Source organism: Pongo pygmaeus, chromosome 10 (assembly GCF_028885625.2).
Source record: "Pongo pygmaeus isolate AG05252 chromosome 10, NHGRI_mPonPyg2-v2.0_pri, whole genome shotgun sequence".
NCBI classification, from domain to species: domain Eukaryota; kingdom Metazoa; phylum Chordata; class Mammalia; order Primates; family Hominidae; genus Pongo; species Pongo pygmaeus.
In genome coordinates, this window is record NC_072383.2 from 57,683,865 (window position 1) to 57,702,274 (window position 18,410).

At 37.2% G+C, this 18,410-nt stretch overlaps 1 protein-coding gene across 1 annotated transcript; it reads left to right on the top strand.

Moving 5' to 3' along the window:
* Positions 1 to 9,504: 9,504 nt before the first annotated feature.
* LOC129010725 (polyadenylate-binding protein 4) lies at positions 9,505 to 18,209 on the top strand. The gene is given in 3 exon segments (XM_054445226.2): positions 9,505 to 9,555; positions 17,613 to 17,784; positions 17,787 to 18,209. Coding segments are annotated over 3 exon segments (510 nt in total). The 3' UTR covers positions 18,074 to 18,209.
* Positions 18,210 to 18,410: the final 201 nt, after the last annotated feature.

Sequence of the window (18,410 nt, forward strand, 5' to 3'; positions counted from 1 at the left end):
GTTCTTTATTTTTTCTTTCACTTACCTGGATTTAATTTTCTCTTTTTTTCTATTTTCTAAGGATGGAATATTAGATGGTTGATTTCACATCTTTTTTCTTTTCTAATATATAAATTTGGGTATGAATTTCCCTCTAAGCACTGCTTTAGCTATATTCCACAAATTTTAATTTTTTATGTTAGTATAGTTCAAAATATTTTAAAATTTTTCTTAAGCTTTCTTCTTCCATCTAGTTTTATTTAGAAGTGTGTGGTTTAATATCCAAATATTTAGGGATTTTCCAGCTATCTTTCTGTTATCAATTTCTAGTTTAATTCCATTGTGGCCTGAGAGCAGACATTATATGATTTCTATTCCTTGACATTTGTTAAGATGTGTTTTATAACCCAGAATGCAGTCTGTCTTGGTAAAGGTTCCACGTGACTTCGAGAAGAATGTATATTCTGTTATTGTTGATTGAGGTAGTCTATAGATGCAGGTTATGTCCAGTTGATTGATAGTGTTGTTCAACTATGTCCTTATTGATTTTCTGCCTGCTGGATCTGTTCATTTTTAATAGAAGTGGGTTGATGTTTCCAACTATAATAGTGGATTCATCTATTTCTTCAAATTGTTCTATCAGTTTGTGCCTTATGTATTTTGACAACCTGTTGTTAGGTGCATACATTAAAGATTGTTAGGTGCATACATTAAAGATTGTTAGGTCTTATTAGAAAACTGATCCTTTAATCATTATGCAATGCCCCTCTTTTCACTTAACAACTTTCCTTCCTGTGAATTTTGCTCTGTCTTAAATTAATATAGCTCCCTCTGTTCTCTTGATTAGTGTTAGTATGGTGTATCTTTCTCCATCTATTTACTTTTAATCTATATGCATCTTTATATTTAAAGTGGGTTTTTTTGTAGACAATATATAGTTGGGTCTTGTTTTTTGATCCAGTGTAACAGTCTCTTTTAATTGGTCCTTTTAAACCATTGACTTACTACTGATATAGGTGGATTAATATCTACCCAATGTCTTACTATTTTCTATTTGTTGCCCTTGTTCTTTGTTCTTATGTCTGTCTTTCACTCTTTTTCTGCTTTTTGTGGTTTTAATTTAGCATTTTATTCTATTTTATCCTCTTTCTAAGTATACCAGTTATTTACTTTTTTGAGTGGTTACCCTAGAATTTACAACACTCACTTACAACTAATTCAAGTACACTTTTAAAAACACTGTGTCACTTCATGGGTAGTGTGAGTACCTTATAATGAAAAAATCATCCTAATTATTCCATCCCTTGTATCATTACTGTTGTTCATTTCACTTATACATAAGTATGCATAAGAATATATACAAGCGGGAGGGCAGGGCCAAGGTAGCCAACTAGAAGCAACTGCAGTCGAAGGCTCCCACTGAAAAGAATGAAAACAGCATACAAATCCTGCACTGGTAACCAAGGTATCCAGGTTCTATCATCAGGACTGACTAGGTGGTTGACGTGACCCACAGAGGGAAAGGAAAAGCAGGGTGGTATGTCAGCCCACCTGAGAGCCACACAGGGCAAGGGGAGCCCCCACTCTTAGACAAGGGAGGTGGTGAGTGGTTGTGCTACCCAGACTGGGAAACCATGCTTTTTCCACAGATCTGTGCAACCCATGGATTAGGAGATCCCACTTGTGAGCCCACACGACCAGGGCCTTGGGTCCCAACCACAGAGCTGTTTTATTCTCAGCAGCCATTCAGCTGGGGTCTGCCTAAGACTACCAAGTTCCCAGGGGGAGGGGCAGCCATCATCACTGTGGTTGCCTGCTGCCTAAGTCATCTGAGCTCCCTGAGAGAGGGGTGGCAGCCATCACTGCAGCTACCTGCTGCCTAAGAAAACTGAGCTCCCCAGGGGAGAGATGGCAGCCATCACTGTCACTGCCAGCTGCCTAAAATGCTGAACTCCCAGTGGGGAAGGGCAGCAGCCATTACTACAGCTCCAGGCCATCATTGTTCCCCGCTGGTGCTGGGAAAACTGGACGGCTTGGACCCAAGAGGTATTCCCAACAGCACAGCACACTTGCTGTGGCAGCTGGTGTCCAGACTGCCTCTTTAGGCCAGACCCTGACCCATCCCTCCTCAGTGGGCAGGGCCTCCCTGCAGGAACTTCAGCAATACCAGCCAGGGGCTTAGGAAGAGAACTCTGATCTCTTAGGGCCTGAGCCCCTAGGGGAAAAGGTGGTTTGGTTTCCCAGACTTAGTCTTTCTCATTGCTAGCTTTGAGGAATCCGAGCAGCCCAAACAGTGGGTTTCTCCTCAGCACAGCATACCCTTTCTACCGAGGGACAGCCAGAGTGCTTCGTTAAGCAGGTCCCAGACCCCTGCTCCCTGACTGGTTGAGACGCCCCCTGCCAAACAGGGGTCACCAGACAACTTATACAGTAGCATTCCTACTGGCATCAGGTCAGTGCCCCTCGAGGACAGAGATCACAGAGGAAGGAGCAAGCACCCAACTTTGCTGTTCTCCAGCCTCCTTGGGTGACATCTCTAGGTGCAGGAGGAACCCAGGTGAATAGGGTCTGAAGTGAACCCCCAGCAAACTGCAACAGCACTACAGAAGAGGGGCCTGACTGGAAAAACAAACAACAACAAAAAACAGAAAGTAACAACACAGCATCAACAAAAAAGTCCCGACAAAACCTCCATCCAAAGGTCAGCAGCCTCAAAGATCAAAACTAAACAAACTCATGAAGATGAGAAGCAACAAAAAAACGTTGAAAACTCAAAAGGCCAGAGTGTCTCTTCTCTAAATGATTGCAACACCTCTCCAGCAAGGGCAAAGAACTGGGCAGAGGCTGAGATGGATGAATTAACAGAAATAGGCTTCAAAAGGTGGGTAATAACAAACTTCACTGAGCTAAAGGAGCATGTTCTAACCCAATGAAAAGAAGCTAAAAACCGTGATAAAAGATTACAGGAGCTGCTAACTAGAACAACCAGTTTGGAGAGGAACATAAATGACCTGACTGAACTGAAAAACACCTCACAAGAGCTTTGTGATGCAAACACAAGTATCGATAGCCAAAAATCAAGCTGAAGACATAATATCAGAGCTTGAAGACTATCTTGCTGAAATGAGGCAAGCAGACAAGATTAGAGAAAAAAGAAATAAAAAGGGATGAACAAAACCTCCAAGAACTATGGGACTATGTGAAAAGACCAAAGCTATGACTAATTGGAGTACCTGAAAGAGATGGGAGAATGAAACCAAGTTGGAAAACAACTTCAGGATATCATCCTGGAGAACTTCCCCAACCTGTCAAGATAGGCCAATATTCAAATTCAGGAAATCCAGAGAATCCCAGTAAGATACTCCACAAGAAGATTAACCCTAAGACATATAATCATCAGATTCTTCAAGGTCAAGATGATGGAAAAAATGTTAAAGGCAGCCAGAGAGAACGGCCAGGCTGCCTACAAAGGGAAGCCCATCAGACTAACATTGGATCTCTCAGCAGAAACCCTACAAACCAAAAGAGAGTGGGGGCCAATGTTCAACATTTTTAAAGAGAAGAATTTCCAACCCAAAATTTCCTATCTGCCCAAACTAGGCTTTGTAAGTGAAGGAGAAATAAAATCTTTTTCAGACAAGCAAATGCTGAGGGATTTCATCACCACCAGGCCTGCGTTGCAAGAGCTCCTGAAGGAAGCATTAAATGTAGAAGAAAAACAAAACAAAACAAAACAAAAACCTGTTACCAGCCACTGCAAAAACACACTGAAATACAGAGACCAATGACTATGAAGAAAGTGCATCAACTAGTCTGCAAAATAACTCACTAGCATTATGATGACAGAATCAAATTCACACATAACAATATTAACCTTAAATGTGAATAGGCTAAATGCCCCAATTAAAAGACACAGACTGGCAAATTGGATAAAGAGTCAAGACCCATTGGTGTGCTGTATTTAAGAGACCCATCTCCTGTCAAAGATACACATAGGTTCAAAATAAATGGATGGAGGAAAACTTACCAAGCAAATGGAAAGCAGAAAAAAGCAGGGGTTGCAATTCTAATTTCTGACAAAACAGACTTTGAACCAACAAACATCAGAAAAGACAAAGAAAGGCAATACATAATGGTAAAGTGATCAATTCGATAAGAACAGCTAACAATCCTAAATATATATTCACCCAATACAAGAGCACCCAGATTCATAAAGCAAGTTCTTAGGGGCCTACAAAGAGACTTAGATGTCCACACAATAATAGTGGAAGAATTTAACACCCCACTGTGAATATTAGACAGATCATTGAGACAGAAAATTAACAAGAATATTCAGGACTTGAATATTCAGTCCAGAGACAGAAAATTAACAAGAATATTCAGGACTTGAATATATTGATCCACTCTGGATCAAGTGGACCTGATAGATATCTAGAGAATTCTGCACATCAAAACTACAGCATATACATTCTTCTCAGTGCAACATGGCACTTACTCTAAAACTGATCACATGAGTGGAGTCAAAACACTCCTCAGCAAATGCAAAGACACTGAAATCATAACAATCAGTCTCTCAGATCATAGTGCAATAAAACTAGAACTCAAGATTAAGAAACTCAGTCAAAACCACAAAACTACATGGAAATTGAACAATCTGCTCCTGAATGACTCCAGGGTAAATAATGAAATTAAGGCAGAAATCAAGAAGTTCTTTGAAATCAGTGAGAACAAAGAGACAACATATCAGAATCTCTGGGTCCCAGCTAAAAGAGTGTTAACAGAGAAATTTATAGCACTAAATTCCCACATCAGAAAGCTAGAAGATCTCAAATCAACACCCTAACATTACACCTAAAAGAACTAGAGAAACAAGAGCAAAGAAATCCAAAAGCTAGCAGAAGACAATAATTACAATCAGAGCTGAACTGAAGGAGATAGAGATACACACAAAAATCCCTTCAAAAAATCAATGAATCTGGGAGCTATTTTTTTCAAATATTAATAAAATAGACTGCTAGCAAGGTTAATAAAGAAGAAAATAAAGAAGACTCAAATAGACACAATAAAAATGATAAAGGGAATATCACAACTGACCCCACAGAAATACAAACAACCATCAGAAAATACTATAAACACCTCTATGCAGGTAAACTAGAAAATCTAGAAGATATGGATAAATTCCTTGACACATACACCCTCCCAAGATTAAACCAAGAAGAAGCTGAATCCCTGGATAGACCAATAACAAGTTCTGAAATTGAGACAGTAATAATAGCCTACCAACCAAAAAAAAAGCCCAGGACCAGACAGATTCTACCAGAGGTACAAAGAGGAGCTGGTACCATTTCTTCTGAAACCATTCCAAACAATTGAAAAGGAAAGACTCGTCTCTAACTAAATTTTATGAGGCCAGCATCATCATGATAGCAAAACCTGGCAGAGATACAACAACAACAAGAAACTTCAGGCCAATATCCCTGATGAACATCGATGCAAAAATCCTTAATAAAATGCTGGCAGCACATCAAAAATCCTTAATAATCTTAAATACTGGCAGCACATCAAAAATCCTTAATAAATCTAGCAGCACATCAAAACGCTTATCCATCACAATAAAGTTGGCTTCATCCTTGGGATGCAAGGCTGGCTTAACATACACAAATTAATAAACATATTTCATCATATAGACCTAAAGACAAAAACCACACTATTATCTCAATAGACGTGGAAAACGCCTTTGATTAAATTTAACATCCCTTCATGTTAAAAACTCTCAATAAACTAGGTATTGATGGAACATATTTCAAAATAATAAGAGCTATTTATGACAGACCCATACCCAACATCATACTGAATGGGCAAAAGCTGGAATCATTCCCTTTGAAACCCAGCATAAGACAAGGATGCCCTCTCTCCCCACTCCTATGCAATGTAGTACTGAAATTCTGGCCAGGGCAATCAGGCAAGAGAAATAAATAAAGCGTATTCAAATAGAAAGAGAGAAAGTCAAATTGTCTCTGTATGCAGACAACATGAACCTATACCTAGAAAACCCCATCATCTTAGCTCCAAAACTCCTTAAGCTGATGAGCAACTTCAGCAAGGTCTCAAGATACAAAATCAATGTGCAAAAATCACAAGCATTCCTATATACCAACAATAGATAAGCAGAGAGCCAAGTCATGAATGAACTCTCATTCACAATTTCTACAAAGAGAATAAAATACCTAGGAATACAGCTAACAAGCAATGTGAAGGACCTCTTGAAGGATGACTACAAACCACTGCTCAAGGAAATAATAGAGATCACAAACAAGTGGAAAAACTTTCCATGTTTCTGGTTAGGAAGAATGAATATCATGAAAATGGCCATATTCCCCAAAGTAATTTATAGATTCAATGCAATTCCTATTAAACTACCCTTGACATTCTTCACAGAATTAGAAAAAACTACTTTAAAATGTATACAGAGTCAAAAAAAGAGCCTGTATATCCAAGACAATCCTAAGCCAAAAAAAAACAAAAGAACAAACAAAAAAAAAAACAAAGCTGGAGGCATCACACTATCTGACTTCAAACTATACTACAAGACTACAGTAACCAAACCAGAATGGTGCTGGTACCAAAACAGACACATAGACAAATGGAACAGAATAGAGATCTCAGAAAGAAGACTACACATCTACAACTATCTGATCTTCAACAAACTTGACAAAAAACCAGCAATGGAAAAATGATTCCCTATTTAATAAATGGTGGTGCTGGGAAAACTGGCTAGCCATATACAGAAAATGGAAACTGGACCCCTTCTTCATACCTTATACAAAAATTAACTCAAGATGGGTTAAAGACTTAAATGTAATACCCAAATCTATAAAAACCCTTGAAGAAAATCTAGGCAATACCATTCAGGACATAGGTACAGGAAAAAATTTAATGACAAAAATATCAAAAGCAACGGCAACAAAAAGAAAAAATTGATAAATGGGATCTAATTAAACTAAAGAGCTTCTGTATAGCAAAATAAACTATCATCAGAGTGAATGGACAACCGACGGAATGGGAGAAAAACTTTGCAATCTATCCATCTGACAAAGGTCTAAAATCTAGAATCCACAAGGAACTTAAACAGATTTACAAGAAAAAAACAACCCCATTAAAACGTGGGCAAAGGACATGAACAGACACTTCTCAAAAGAAGAGATTTATGTGGCCAACAAACATATGTAAAACCTCAACATCACTGATCATTAGAGAAATGCAAATCCAAGCCTCTATGAGATACCATCTCATACCAGTCAAAATAATAATTATTAAAGGGCCAAGAAATAACAGATGCTGACAAGGCTGTGGAGAAATAGAAATGCTTTTACACTAGTGGTGGTGGGAAAGTAAATTAGTTGGACCATTGTGGAAGACAGTTTGACGTTTCCTCAAGGATCTAGAACAAGAAATACCATTTTACCCAGCAATCCCATTACTGGATATATACTCAAATGAATAGAAATTATTCTATTTTAAAGATACATGGACATGTATGTTTATTTCAGCACTATTCACAATAGCAAAGACATGGAATCAACCCAAATGCCCATCAATGATAGACTGGATAAAGAAAACTTGGTACACCATGGAATACTTTGTAGACATAAAAGGGAACGAGATTATGTTCTTTATAGGGACATGTCTGCAGCTAGAAGCCATTATCTTCAATAAGCTAACACAGGAAAAGAAAACCAAACACTGCATCTTCTCATTCATATGCAGGATCTGAACAGTGAGAACACATGAACACAGGGAGGGGAGCAACACACACTGGGGGCTGTTGGGTGGGTAGTGGGAGGGAGAGCAGAAGGTAAGTAGCTAATGCATGTGGGGCGTAATACCTAGGTGATGGATTGATGGGTATAGCAAACCACCATGGCACAGGTTTACCTATGTAACGAACCTGCACATCTTGTACATGTATTCCAGAACTTAAAATAAAATTAAACGAAAAAATATCTATCTATCTATACACATACATGCACACATAATCAAATACATTGTTGCCACTACTATTTTGAACGAACTGTCATCTTTTAGGCAAATTAAGAATAAGAAAAGTAAAAGTTTTTACTTTTACCTTCACCTATTTCTTCTCAGATGTTCTTCCTTTCTTTCTGTAGATCCAAATGTCTGATCTATATAATTTTTCTTCTCTTTAAAGAACTTATTTTAACATTTCTTACAAGGGAGTTCTACTGGTAACAACTCCCCTCAATTTTTGTTTTTCTGAGAAACTCTATATTTCTCCTTAACATTTGAAAGTTATTTTCATAGGATACAGAATCATAAATTAGTCAGTTTTTTTCTCTCAACACATTAAATATTTCACTGTGTTGTCTTCTTGGTTATATGGTTTCTGAGACATTATATTCAATTCTTATCTTTGCTTTTCTAATAAGTAAGGTATTTTCCCCCTCTGGCCTCTTTCGGGATTTTTTTTAATCTTTAATTTTCTGTACTTTGAAAATTATACGTCTAGATGTAGCTTTTCTGATGTTTATCCTGCTTGGTGTCCTTTGAAATTCCTCCATCTGTGGTTTGGTGTCTGACATCAAATAGGAGAAATTTTTAGTGATTATTTTCAAATATTAGTTTCAAATATTGCTTCTGTTCCTTTCTCTCTTCTCCTGGTATTCCCATTACACATATGTTATACCTCTTATAGTTGTCCCACAGTTCATTGATATTCTGGGGTATTCTCAGTCTCTGTCTCTGTCTCTCTCTCTCTCTGTCTCTCTTGGGGGGCTTTGCTTTTTAGTTTTTAAAGTTTCTATTGAGATATCCTCAAGCTCAGAGACTCTATTCTCAGTCATTTCTAACCTACTAAGAAGCCTGCCAAAGGCATTCTTCATTCCTGTTACAGTGTTCTTGATCTCTTACGTTTCTTTTTGATTCTTTCTTAGAATTTTCATCACCCTGCTTACATTGCCCCCTCGATTCTTGCAGATTGTTACTTTATCCATTAAAGCCCATTACATATTAATCATAGTTGTTTAAATTTGTAGTCCTATAATTCCAACATCCTTGCCTTATCTGAGTCTGGCTCTGATGCTTGCTGTTTCTTTAAAATGTGTTTTTTGTTTTGTTTCTTATCTTTTATTACGTCTTATAATTTTTTCCTAATATCCAGACATAAATAACTGGGTAAAATAAATGGATGTAAATAGGCCTTTAGTAATGTGGTGGTAAGGTGTGGGGGAGGGGAGCATTCTATAGTCTTCCACTTACGTTTCAGTCTTCAGTGAGCCTGTGTGTTTGCACTGTGAACTTCACCTGCTTCTCAATCTCCTTTCCCCCCTTCTGTGGGACAGGATGGCTAGAGCTGAATGGAGCTGGTTATTTCCCTTCTCTAGGGTCACTTAGACTTGGATACAACTCCAGAAGGTTAGGCTTTGGTTAACTAGTTTCTTCTTGTTAAGAATTGAATGCTCTGAGGTATTTCTAAATGGTTCATTTCCCCCTCACCCTGCCAGAAGCATGAGGTGTTTCTCTGATATTCACTGTGAAGACCTGGCAGAGCTCCGTGAGGCAAGTCTTATAAAAGTGTGTGGTAGCCTCTGATGGCTGGGTCCCCCTAGAGTACTTATCTCTCAGATTTATCCTCATTGAGCCTCTAGCAATTCAAGTACAATTCAGGTTTGCTACCTGGGCAGTGGTGTTACAGGACAGGGGTTCTGATCCAGACGTTAAGAAAGGGTTTTTGGATCTTACACGAGAAAGAATTTAGGATGAGTTTGCAGTGCAAAGTGAAAGTAAGTTTATTAAGAAGTAAAGGAATAAATGAATGGCTATTTCGTAGACGGAGCGGCCCCGAGGGCTGCTGGTTGCCCATGTTTATGGTTATTTCTTGATGATATGCTAAACAAGGGATGGATTACTTATGCCTCCCATTTTTAGACCATATAGGGTAACTTCCTGACATGGCCACGGCATTTGTAAACCGTCATGCAGCTGGTGGGAGTGCAGCAGTGAGGACGACCAGAGGTCACTCTTATGGCCATTTTGCTTTTGGTGGGTTTTGGCCGGCTTCTCCACTGAAGACTGTTTTATCAGCAAGGTCATTATGACCTGTATTTTGTGCTGACCTTCTATCTTATTCTGTGACTTAGAATGCCTTAACTGTCTGGGAATGCAGCCCAGTAGGTTTCAACCTTATTTTACCCAGCTCCTATTTAAGATGGAGTTGCTCTGGTTTACACGCCTTTGACAGTGGTTCCTGCAGAGGTTATTACTCATGGTTTCTGCTTCCATAAATTGGATTATCTGTATTTACCTGTTGGTGTCTCCATTTGAGCAGGAGGGTAGCAGCTTGTCCCCGATCTTCACTCTTATGGAGCTAAGAAGAGTTGCTGATTTTTGGTTTGTTCCGTTTTTCACTTGTGGTTAGAATAGAGAAGTGACTTCCAAGTTTTTAGATGCTAGGCTAGAAACTAGATTCACCCCATCCTTTTTTAAAAATTGCTTCTAAATTGGATCTCATCTTCTAATCATTATTTTTAATTCAAGTATATTATTCAATGTTTTCATTTTTGTCCTGAACTTTTACCACACAGTTTATTTCAAGATAGTTATTAAAACTACATTTTTTTGAATAATAAGAAAAGGAAACAGTTCTGAAATTTATCAACCTGAAAATTGTTGGTCATCATAATGGGAAGACTTATGTGCTTCCATTTAAAGTACATATTAATGGAGCATTGATAATCAATCTGCCAGTCTCACCTATTAACCAAACTATCTTGATGCAGTTCTATTTTGGGTGATATTAATTATGTAACATTCTGTTAATAGATACAGAACATTTTACAATGTGGAAATCAGAGAAACTTTTGTGGGAAAATGATATATATGCAACAAAGAGAGCTTGAGAAATATTAAGTAACAGATTTACATTTGATTTGATACAAATTAATAGAATTATCTTAAAAATTGGATGGAAAATTAAATGTGAAACACTTAAAACTATTTCACTTATAATAAGCAATATATATTAGCCATTATTATCTATTATAAGATCCTACCTCTCAAATATAATTTTACCTTATGAAGCCATTAACCCATGTCAGTAAGTTAAAATTACATATGAAGTTCCCTAATATTCCATTTTTACTTTAATATAACTCATTGCTATCAAATAAAGGATTTCACAAGGAATGTAGTATTGCAAATAAGTAAGTTATGTATTATAGTACTCTTAATTAACACAAACTATCTAATCAACATATTTGAACCACTAACTTGCTACTGCAGTCATTAGGAATGCATTTAGAAATACAAAACCAAATTGCAGTGGCCTATGCGAATAAGTTTTATCCCCCTCATGTAACAAGAAATCCAGAAATGGCTGCCTAAGAGCTGTTTCGAATCTGAGTGATGCCATCAAAGACCAAGAGTCTTTCTGACTTTCTGCTTTGTCAGTTGTAGTACTGACAAATGGTTTTCACTGTGTTTATCACCTCATGACTGCTGCACCTTTCACCATCACTCCCACTAATCATTCCAGGTAGGATGATTGGGAAAGTGCAAATGATGCAGTGCAGAGGGGCAAAGGGCTGTGCCAATTGAACGTGACCCTTCAATCATTAAATAAGGGGCCTTTTCTGAAGTCCATTTTGAGGAGCCTCCCACTACCATCTCACTAGCCAGAACTGGCTGGGTGACCATGTGACCACTCCTAAACAGTCCAGTGGTGATTCTTCCCTGAAGCTTCAGTAGACTCTGTCTTCCCTGAGCTCAAGGGCCTTTCATCTATTTCTAACAAGTTAGTAACAATAAGAGAAGGTCAGATGGGCTGGGTGTGATGGCTCATGCCTGTAATCCCAGCACTTTGGGAGGCCAAGGCGGGCAGATCACCTGAGGTCCAGAGTTCGAGACCAGCATGACCAACATGGTGAAACCCTGTCCCTACTAAAAATATAAAAATTAGCCAGATGTGGTTGTGGGTGCCTGTAATCCCAGCCACTCGGGAGATTGAGGCAGGAGAATCACTTGAACTCAGGAGGCGGAGGTTGCAGTGAGCTGAGATTGTGCCATTGCCCTCCAGCCTGGATGACAAGAGTGAAACTCTGTCTCAAAAAAAAAAAAAAAAACCGAAAAACAAAAAACAAAAAGAAAAAGAGAGAGAAGGTCAGATAAATATTAGGTGCCTGTCATGGTGTGGAACTTGACATAATAAGCTACATATATTAGCTTAATATACATGAATGAATTTCACCTAATAGATAAAATTAGGTAAAAAACATTATGTAATATAGCTTTCAGCCACAAGGCTATTAAGTCAAAATAGAAAATATTTTTCTCATATATTTTCTCCTAGGCAGAAAGGGAGAAAGAAAGTGTGTTTGTATGTTTGTGCATGTGTTTTTAGGGACAGGGCCTGCTAGGCATGGGGGAGTTGCATCTTGTGTTCAGAGGTTTTCTGCACACCAATTTGGCCAAATTCACAAGTGGTAGTGGTAGGGTGGTATATATGTCAAATGAATAAAAATATTAAAAGCACATAAACAGCTACATAAACTATAAAACATATTACTTTATGCGTTTGACAAATATATTTGAGTACTTATAATTGTAGAGATGTTCTAAATGCTAAGTTTACAGCAGTAAACAAAATAGTAAAACGTTTAGAACACATAATTTTCTAGTGGAGAAAACAATAAACAAAAAACTAAATCATTAAATATGTTAGATAATAAGTGCTAAGAAAGTAACAGTGCAGGGAAGGGGGATAAAGAGGTTGCAATTTTAGATAGAATGGAAAATGTAAATTAGGTGATATTTGCATATAAAGATAAAGGAGGTGAAGAAACAAGCCATGAAGATTTCTGAAGAAGGAACATCCTGAGCAAAGAAAACAGTAAGTGCAAAAGCTCTAAGTTAGGAGTATATTTGGCATGTTCAAGAAAGGGCAAGGTGTTCAGCAGTGTTCAAAGATAGAAAGGGAGAAAGCAGCAGATGAGATCTTAGAGGGAATTAGGGACCAATTTTAGAAACTTACTGATCAGATAAAGGACTTTGACTTGTACACTAAGAGAAAGTAGCATTGGTTACAATTATTTTTCATAAAGCTAGAAAACAAAAACAATACAAATGTCACAAATCAATCAACAGGGCTCTACCATCTCCATGTACATTACCACACTCCACCTGTAGTCCCTGTTCTAATTCACATAGGTCTTCAGTCTATTTTTTTTTATATCTAATCCCCTAGTTCTTTAGATCCCATAAATATGCCATATCTAATCTTTCACTCAGATTTTCCTCATGACTATTTAACCTTCATTTTCTACCTAGATTCTTATCAAATTACCACCACCCTTCCAAATATTCAATGAGTTTTTTTGTTTTGTAAAGTAAAAAGATCAATATCAAGAGCATGGTATGAAGAATTCCTCATTAGGTATCACTGCTTAGCTTTCCAGACCTATTTCTTAATAATTCCTTTGATAATTTCTAAAATAGAGACACATGTGTCTCCTTATTTTCATAAGTCTGCCCTTTTTTTGCCTCATGCTATTTCATAAGCCTATAATGCTCTTCCCCATTTCTTGACCTGATGAACTCCTACTTACTAAGATTTGGTCCATGATTTTCAGTTATTGATTTTTGCAATAAGATTTAAGACGGAAGCTTGACATTTAATTCTTCTAATACATCTAATTCCACACATTCTAAATTTTGAATAAAATTATCATAGGCTCAGAAAGAAAATCTACACTTGTATTTGAAATAGGGAAAATTACGTAAACACACCAGAAAACAAAATTTCTTCTTTATAAAATGTAGAATGGCTATGTGCAAAATGTTTTGGGACTATTTGCCGTTTGCGCCTCATCAAATGTCCCCTGCTCCTCCTGAAAACTCCTATCTTATCATCCATTAACATAGACATCAAGCTCAAGTATTTTCATCCTCTGCTAGCAAATAATCTTCCTCCCCTTTCTAATAATCTCCCTAGGTTTTGCCCTTTGTCTAATCACTAAATTCTAAATTTACAATGCTACTCTGACCAAAGAGTTGCTTGCTATTCAGCCCTCTAGTGGATGAGATGTGTAATTTTTGTGGTAAGGTGCACCAACCCAGTGGGGAAGTGCTCAATCTGAGCACTTAATTATAAGACATAGGGAGCAGCTGTTGCTTAATATATCTTTATTTTCTTCCAAAATGTACTATAACTTTCTTAACAGCAAGCATCATGCTTTCATCCTTAAAAAAATTATCAGTAAAGTGCTGAGCATGCACTAGATGACTGTGCATCCATACTGATTATCTTTGAGAATTTACTGAAGTCTCAACTTAGTTCACAGTGTGGAACATTGACAGTAAAATTATATAGGATTATGCTTCATTTAACTAGTAATACGAATTAGATAAACATATATAAAACATTAAAAAATCAACTCCAGGTGTAGTTTATAAGTACACACTCTTCCATTTTTGACAAAAATGCACCCAAGTTAGATAAGTAAAAGAAATTTCTTCCCCAGAAATGACTTGACATGCCACTTGATTCAAGGATCTCAACTTAAGTCTTTAGGACTGAGTCTATTTCCATTGCTCAGTATCAATTTCCTCTATACAGGTTACATTCTAAGACTTCTTATAGTTTCAAAATGTTTGTCAATTGTTCCAGGCTTACATACATGATCATAGCTTCAAGTCTAGCAAAACAGAGAGCATTTCGTCCTAGTGGCTCCTCACAAGCCCCAGAATTCTGCTTCAATGTAGTTGGCCAAATACTCATCATTCAACCAATCCCGGTGTCTAAGGAAGTTCCGGGCTTTGCTTGGCCAGGCTAAATCTCAAATGCAGAGATTTAGCCTGTGACAAAGACCCTCCTGAAGCTTGTGGTCTGAGCAGGGATGGAGGATATTTTCCTGAAGGAAACTTGAGATTTTATGTCAGAGAGGAAGAGCTGCTACGTTGAGATGCAAAATGGCTACTATATATTGAAAAAAAAAAAAAGATGACATTAAGTTACTATTATATCTGTTTCTATTGATTATATTTCTTCATTTCCAATTTGCTTTAATTGAGATAACTTATGTCTCATAGATTCAAATTAAAAATATGATTGTCATTATCATCATATCAAGCTTCTTGACTTCTATGTGAAAGGCACTATATTAAAATTACGTTTGCACATTACCCTAAGTTGAGATGAATGTAATCATTTCCTATTTTAAAGAATAACTAAATATAAAGCATAATTATATTCACTATCACCAAGTTAAACTTTCATTATTATATTTTACTTTTCAAGTTAATTATAAGAAAATCTATTTAAAGCAGTTTTTCCCATTTTCCTCTTCACAGAATTTTCCTTATAAATTTTGTTTACATAACTTTTATGTTAAAATTAAAAAGCCAATATTAAGCTTGGTGTTGTTAATTTGCTTGCGGTTCTAGCAAATGAAAATTAAATTGAAAACATGATTATATGATACTAATCATTTGAATACTATTTTAAGAAAAATATATGTCAAGTTGTATATTTATATTAGGAAAACAGTGTAATCACATATTTCTCTAAAGTTCTATTATCTCACAGGCTTTTTATATAACATATTAGCTAAAGAATACTTTTTAAAAAATTAATATGGGAAAAAAGAAGTCCAAATATATCACTAATCAAGAAAAGCATAATAGATGCAGTCATCCTCACACTGACACACACACAGTCATGCACCACATGATGACATTTTGGTTAATGACGGATTGCATATATGATGGTGGTCCCATAAGATTATAATGGAACTAGTCTATATAGGAATATCGTTTTTTAAAATTTTTCATGCCGTATTTTTACTGTACCTTTTCTATGTTTAGATATGTTTAGATACACAAATATCATTGTGTTATAATTGCCTACAGTGTTCAATACAGTAACATTCTGTACAATTTTGTAGCCTAGGAGCAATAGGCTATACGTATAGCCTAGATGTGTAGTAGGCTATATTATCAAGGTATGTGTAAGTACACTCTATGATGTTCATACAGTGACGAAGTTGCCTAATAACACATTTCTCAGAACATATTTCCATTGCTAAGTGACACATAACTGTATTATAATAAGCTGGGATTCTTAGCAATTGTATTGACCATTACGATTGCAAATGGTTGGGACTCAATTCAATCCATCTTAAGCAAATACACACACAAACACATACACACACACACACACACACACGTATATATACAAGATATTAGCGTACTTCACAGAATTGAAGGAAGAATTGTAAGCCTCAGGGCATCTCTGGCATATTGAAACTTGGCACTCTCAGGATAGTCTGCTGTCTCTCATCTCTGCTTTTCTCTGTATGCAGGCTTATTCTTTCTGTCTGTGTGACAGGTAAATATATTCTCGGCCTGTATTCCTGCAACTCTATATCCACAGAAGAGATATTCACCATCCTCTAAACATGCACATGTACATAATAGCTCCAACTCTAACACATACACATGTTCTAGTTAAAAAGCCAGAGGAGTGATTCTTATTGTCCCTTCTTGTATTATTATGCCTACCCCTGGACCAATACGTTGAAGCCAGTTTATAGAATTATGAATCTCTCAACTTGGATCACATGTCACCCCTGGGGTCAGGGGCCAGGTTAGGTTATCAGAAATGAGGAGGAGATCTACTGGGTGAAGATGTTAAGTGCCACAATAACCAAAGAAAAAGTTTGGTTAGAATAATTTGAACAATTACTCTAATTCTTTATTTATTTTTGCTTCCCTCTGGGTCAGAGATATAAAAACATTAGGTAAGTACATGCAAGCTCTGGAGTTAACGAGGGCAATGTATGAGGGGAATGAGCATGGAGCTAGGCATATTGGAATCCTCAGGAACCAATTAATTGGAAAAAGTTTTCAAAATTGTCAATCTATTCAAATATTTAGTTGCAATTTCAAATGACATTAAATGAGAGCTTAATATTTTTATGCTTAGCAAAAGTGACCATGGGTTTATAAAGATTTGGAAAATTAGTGTAACAGAACTTACTTGTTCTGTTGACAAAACCCAAACCCTGAAATTGATCCCAAAGTAATGCTTGGAAATGAAATGCTAAATGTCAGCAAATAAATAATAATTAACTTTCTACATATGTGCCATGCTGTAGCTAGGGAATATTTACTAAGTCTTTAGAATATTTCTTGATGAACTCTAATTTCTAATTGAACTTGAGATAACATTTTCAATCTCTTCTCTATTATCCTTATCACATTGTCACCTAGAGGGACAGAAAGCACAATATTAGCATTCCTGACATAGATGATTCTTGAATACTATCTTTTTTTCAACAGAAGAGCATTCCTCACCCTTCCTTGTAAAATTTCTAATTTTATCAATTTGCTTTAATTTTTACCTATTGAAGACAAAAACTAAGGGAAGAATGTTAATGAGCCAATCTATCTCCAGAAACATTTAACAAAATTGTGTGCATATGATTGTGTTTATTTATGCATGAACATATATGGAGAGGGACTCATAGCTTTTATCAGAATTTCCAAGGCATCTGTAAACTAAAATATCTTAAAAACCATTTAAAATGGGGGAAACACAAAGTTACTGCTTATTTGAATAGAAATATGTCAGCAGCTGCCAGTCTGGAGGCGTTCCCACAGCTGTGCAGAACTTAGCGCAGCGCGCGGATGTTGCCACTGCTGCTCCCTAGGCTGGGGCTGTTGCCCGCTACAAATACGCCTACAGCGTTCGCAGCCCTCATCTTGCGATACAGCGTCTGCAGGCACCCCAGCCTGACAGGAGCCACTGACTGCCTCCAAGCTGGCCGCAGCACACCCGCAGGAACAGAAGCAGATGCTGGGTGAACGCTTGTTCCCACTCATCCAAACAATGCATTCAAACCTGGCTGGGAAGATCACGGGAATGCTGCTGGAGATCCACGACTCTGAGCTGCTGCACATGTTAGAGTTCCCCGAGTCTCTCCACTCCAAGGTGGATGAAGCTGTAGCAGTTCTACAGGCTCATCATACCAAGAAAGAAGCTGCCCAGAAGGTGGGCGCTGTTGCTGCTGCTACCTCTTAGACAAGGAAAAACCGATTCAAAAGCCAAATAACCCCTCATGGAGTTCAGCTCAAGGTTTGTAGACTTCCTAGCTTGTCCTATGGACCTCAACACCAAGAACTACAAATTGCAAATTTAATAGGTCATTTCGTATCAAAAGGTCGCATATGAAGCGCCTAGAATTTTTCAATTATACGAATATGTTCTCGGGGTTCTGCTGTGGCCCAGTGTGAACTTTTTTTCTTTTGTAGGTTTTGATTTGTCCCCCAAGAAATTGGTTTTATTTCATGTACCCAAGTATTACATCTCTCAATAAAGAAAAAAAATCTCCATTAAAAAAAAGAAATATGTCAGCAAT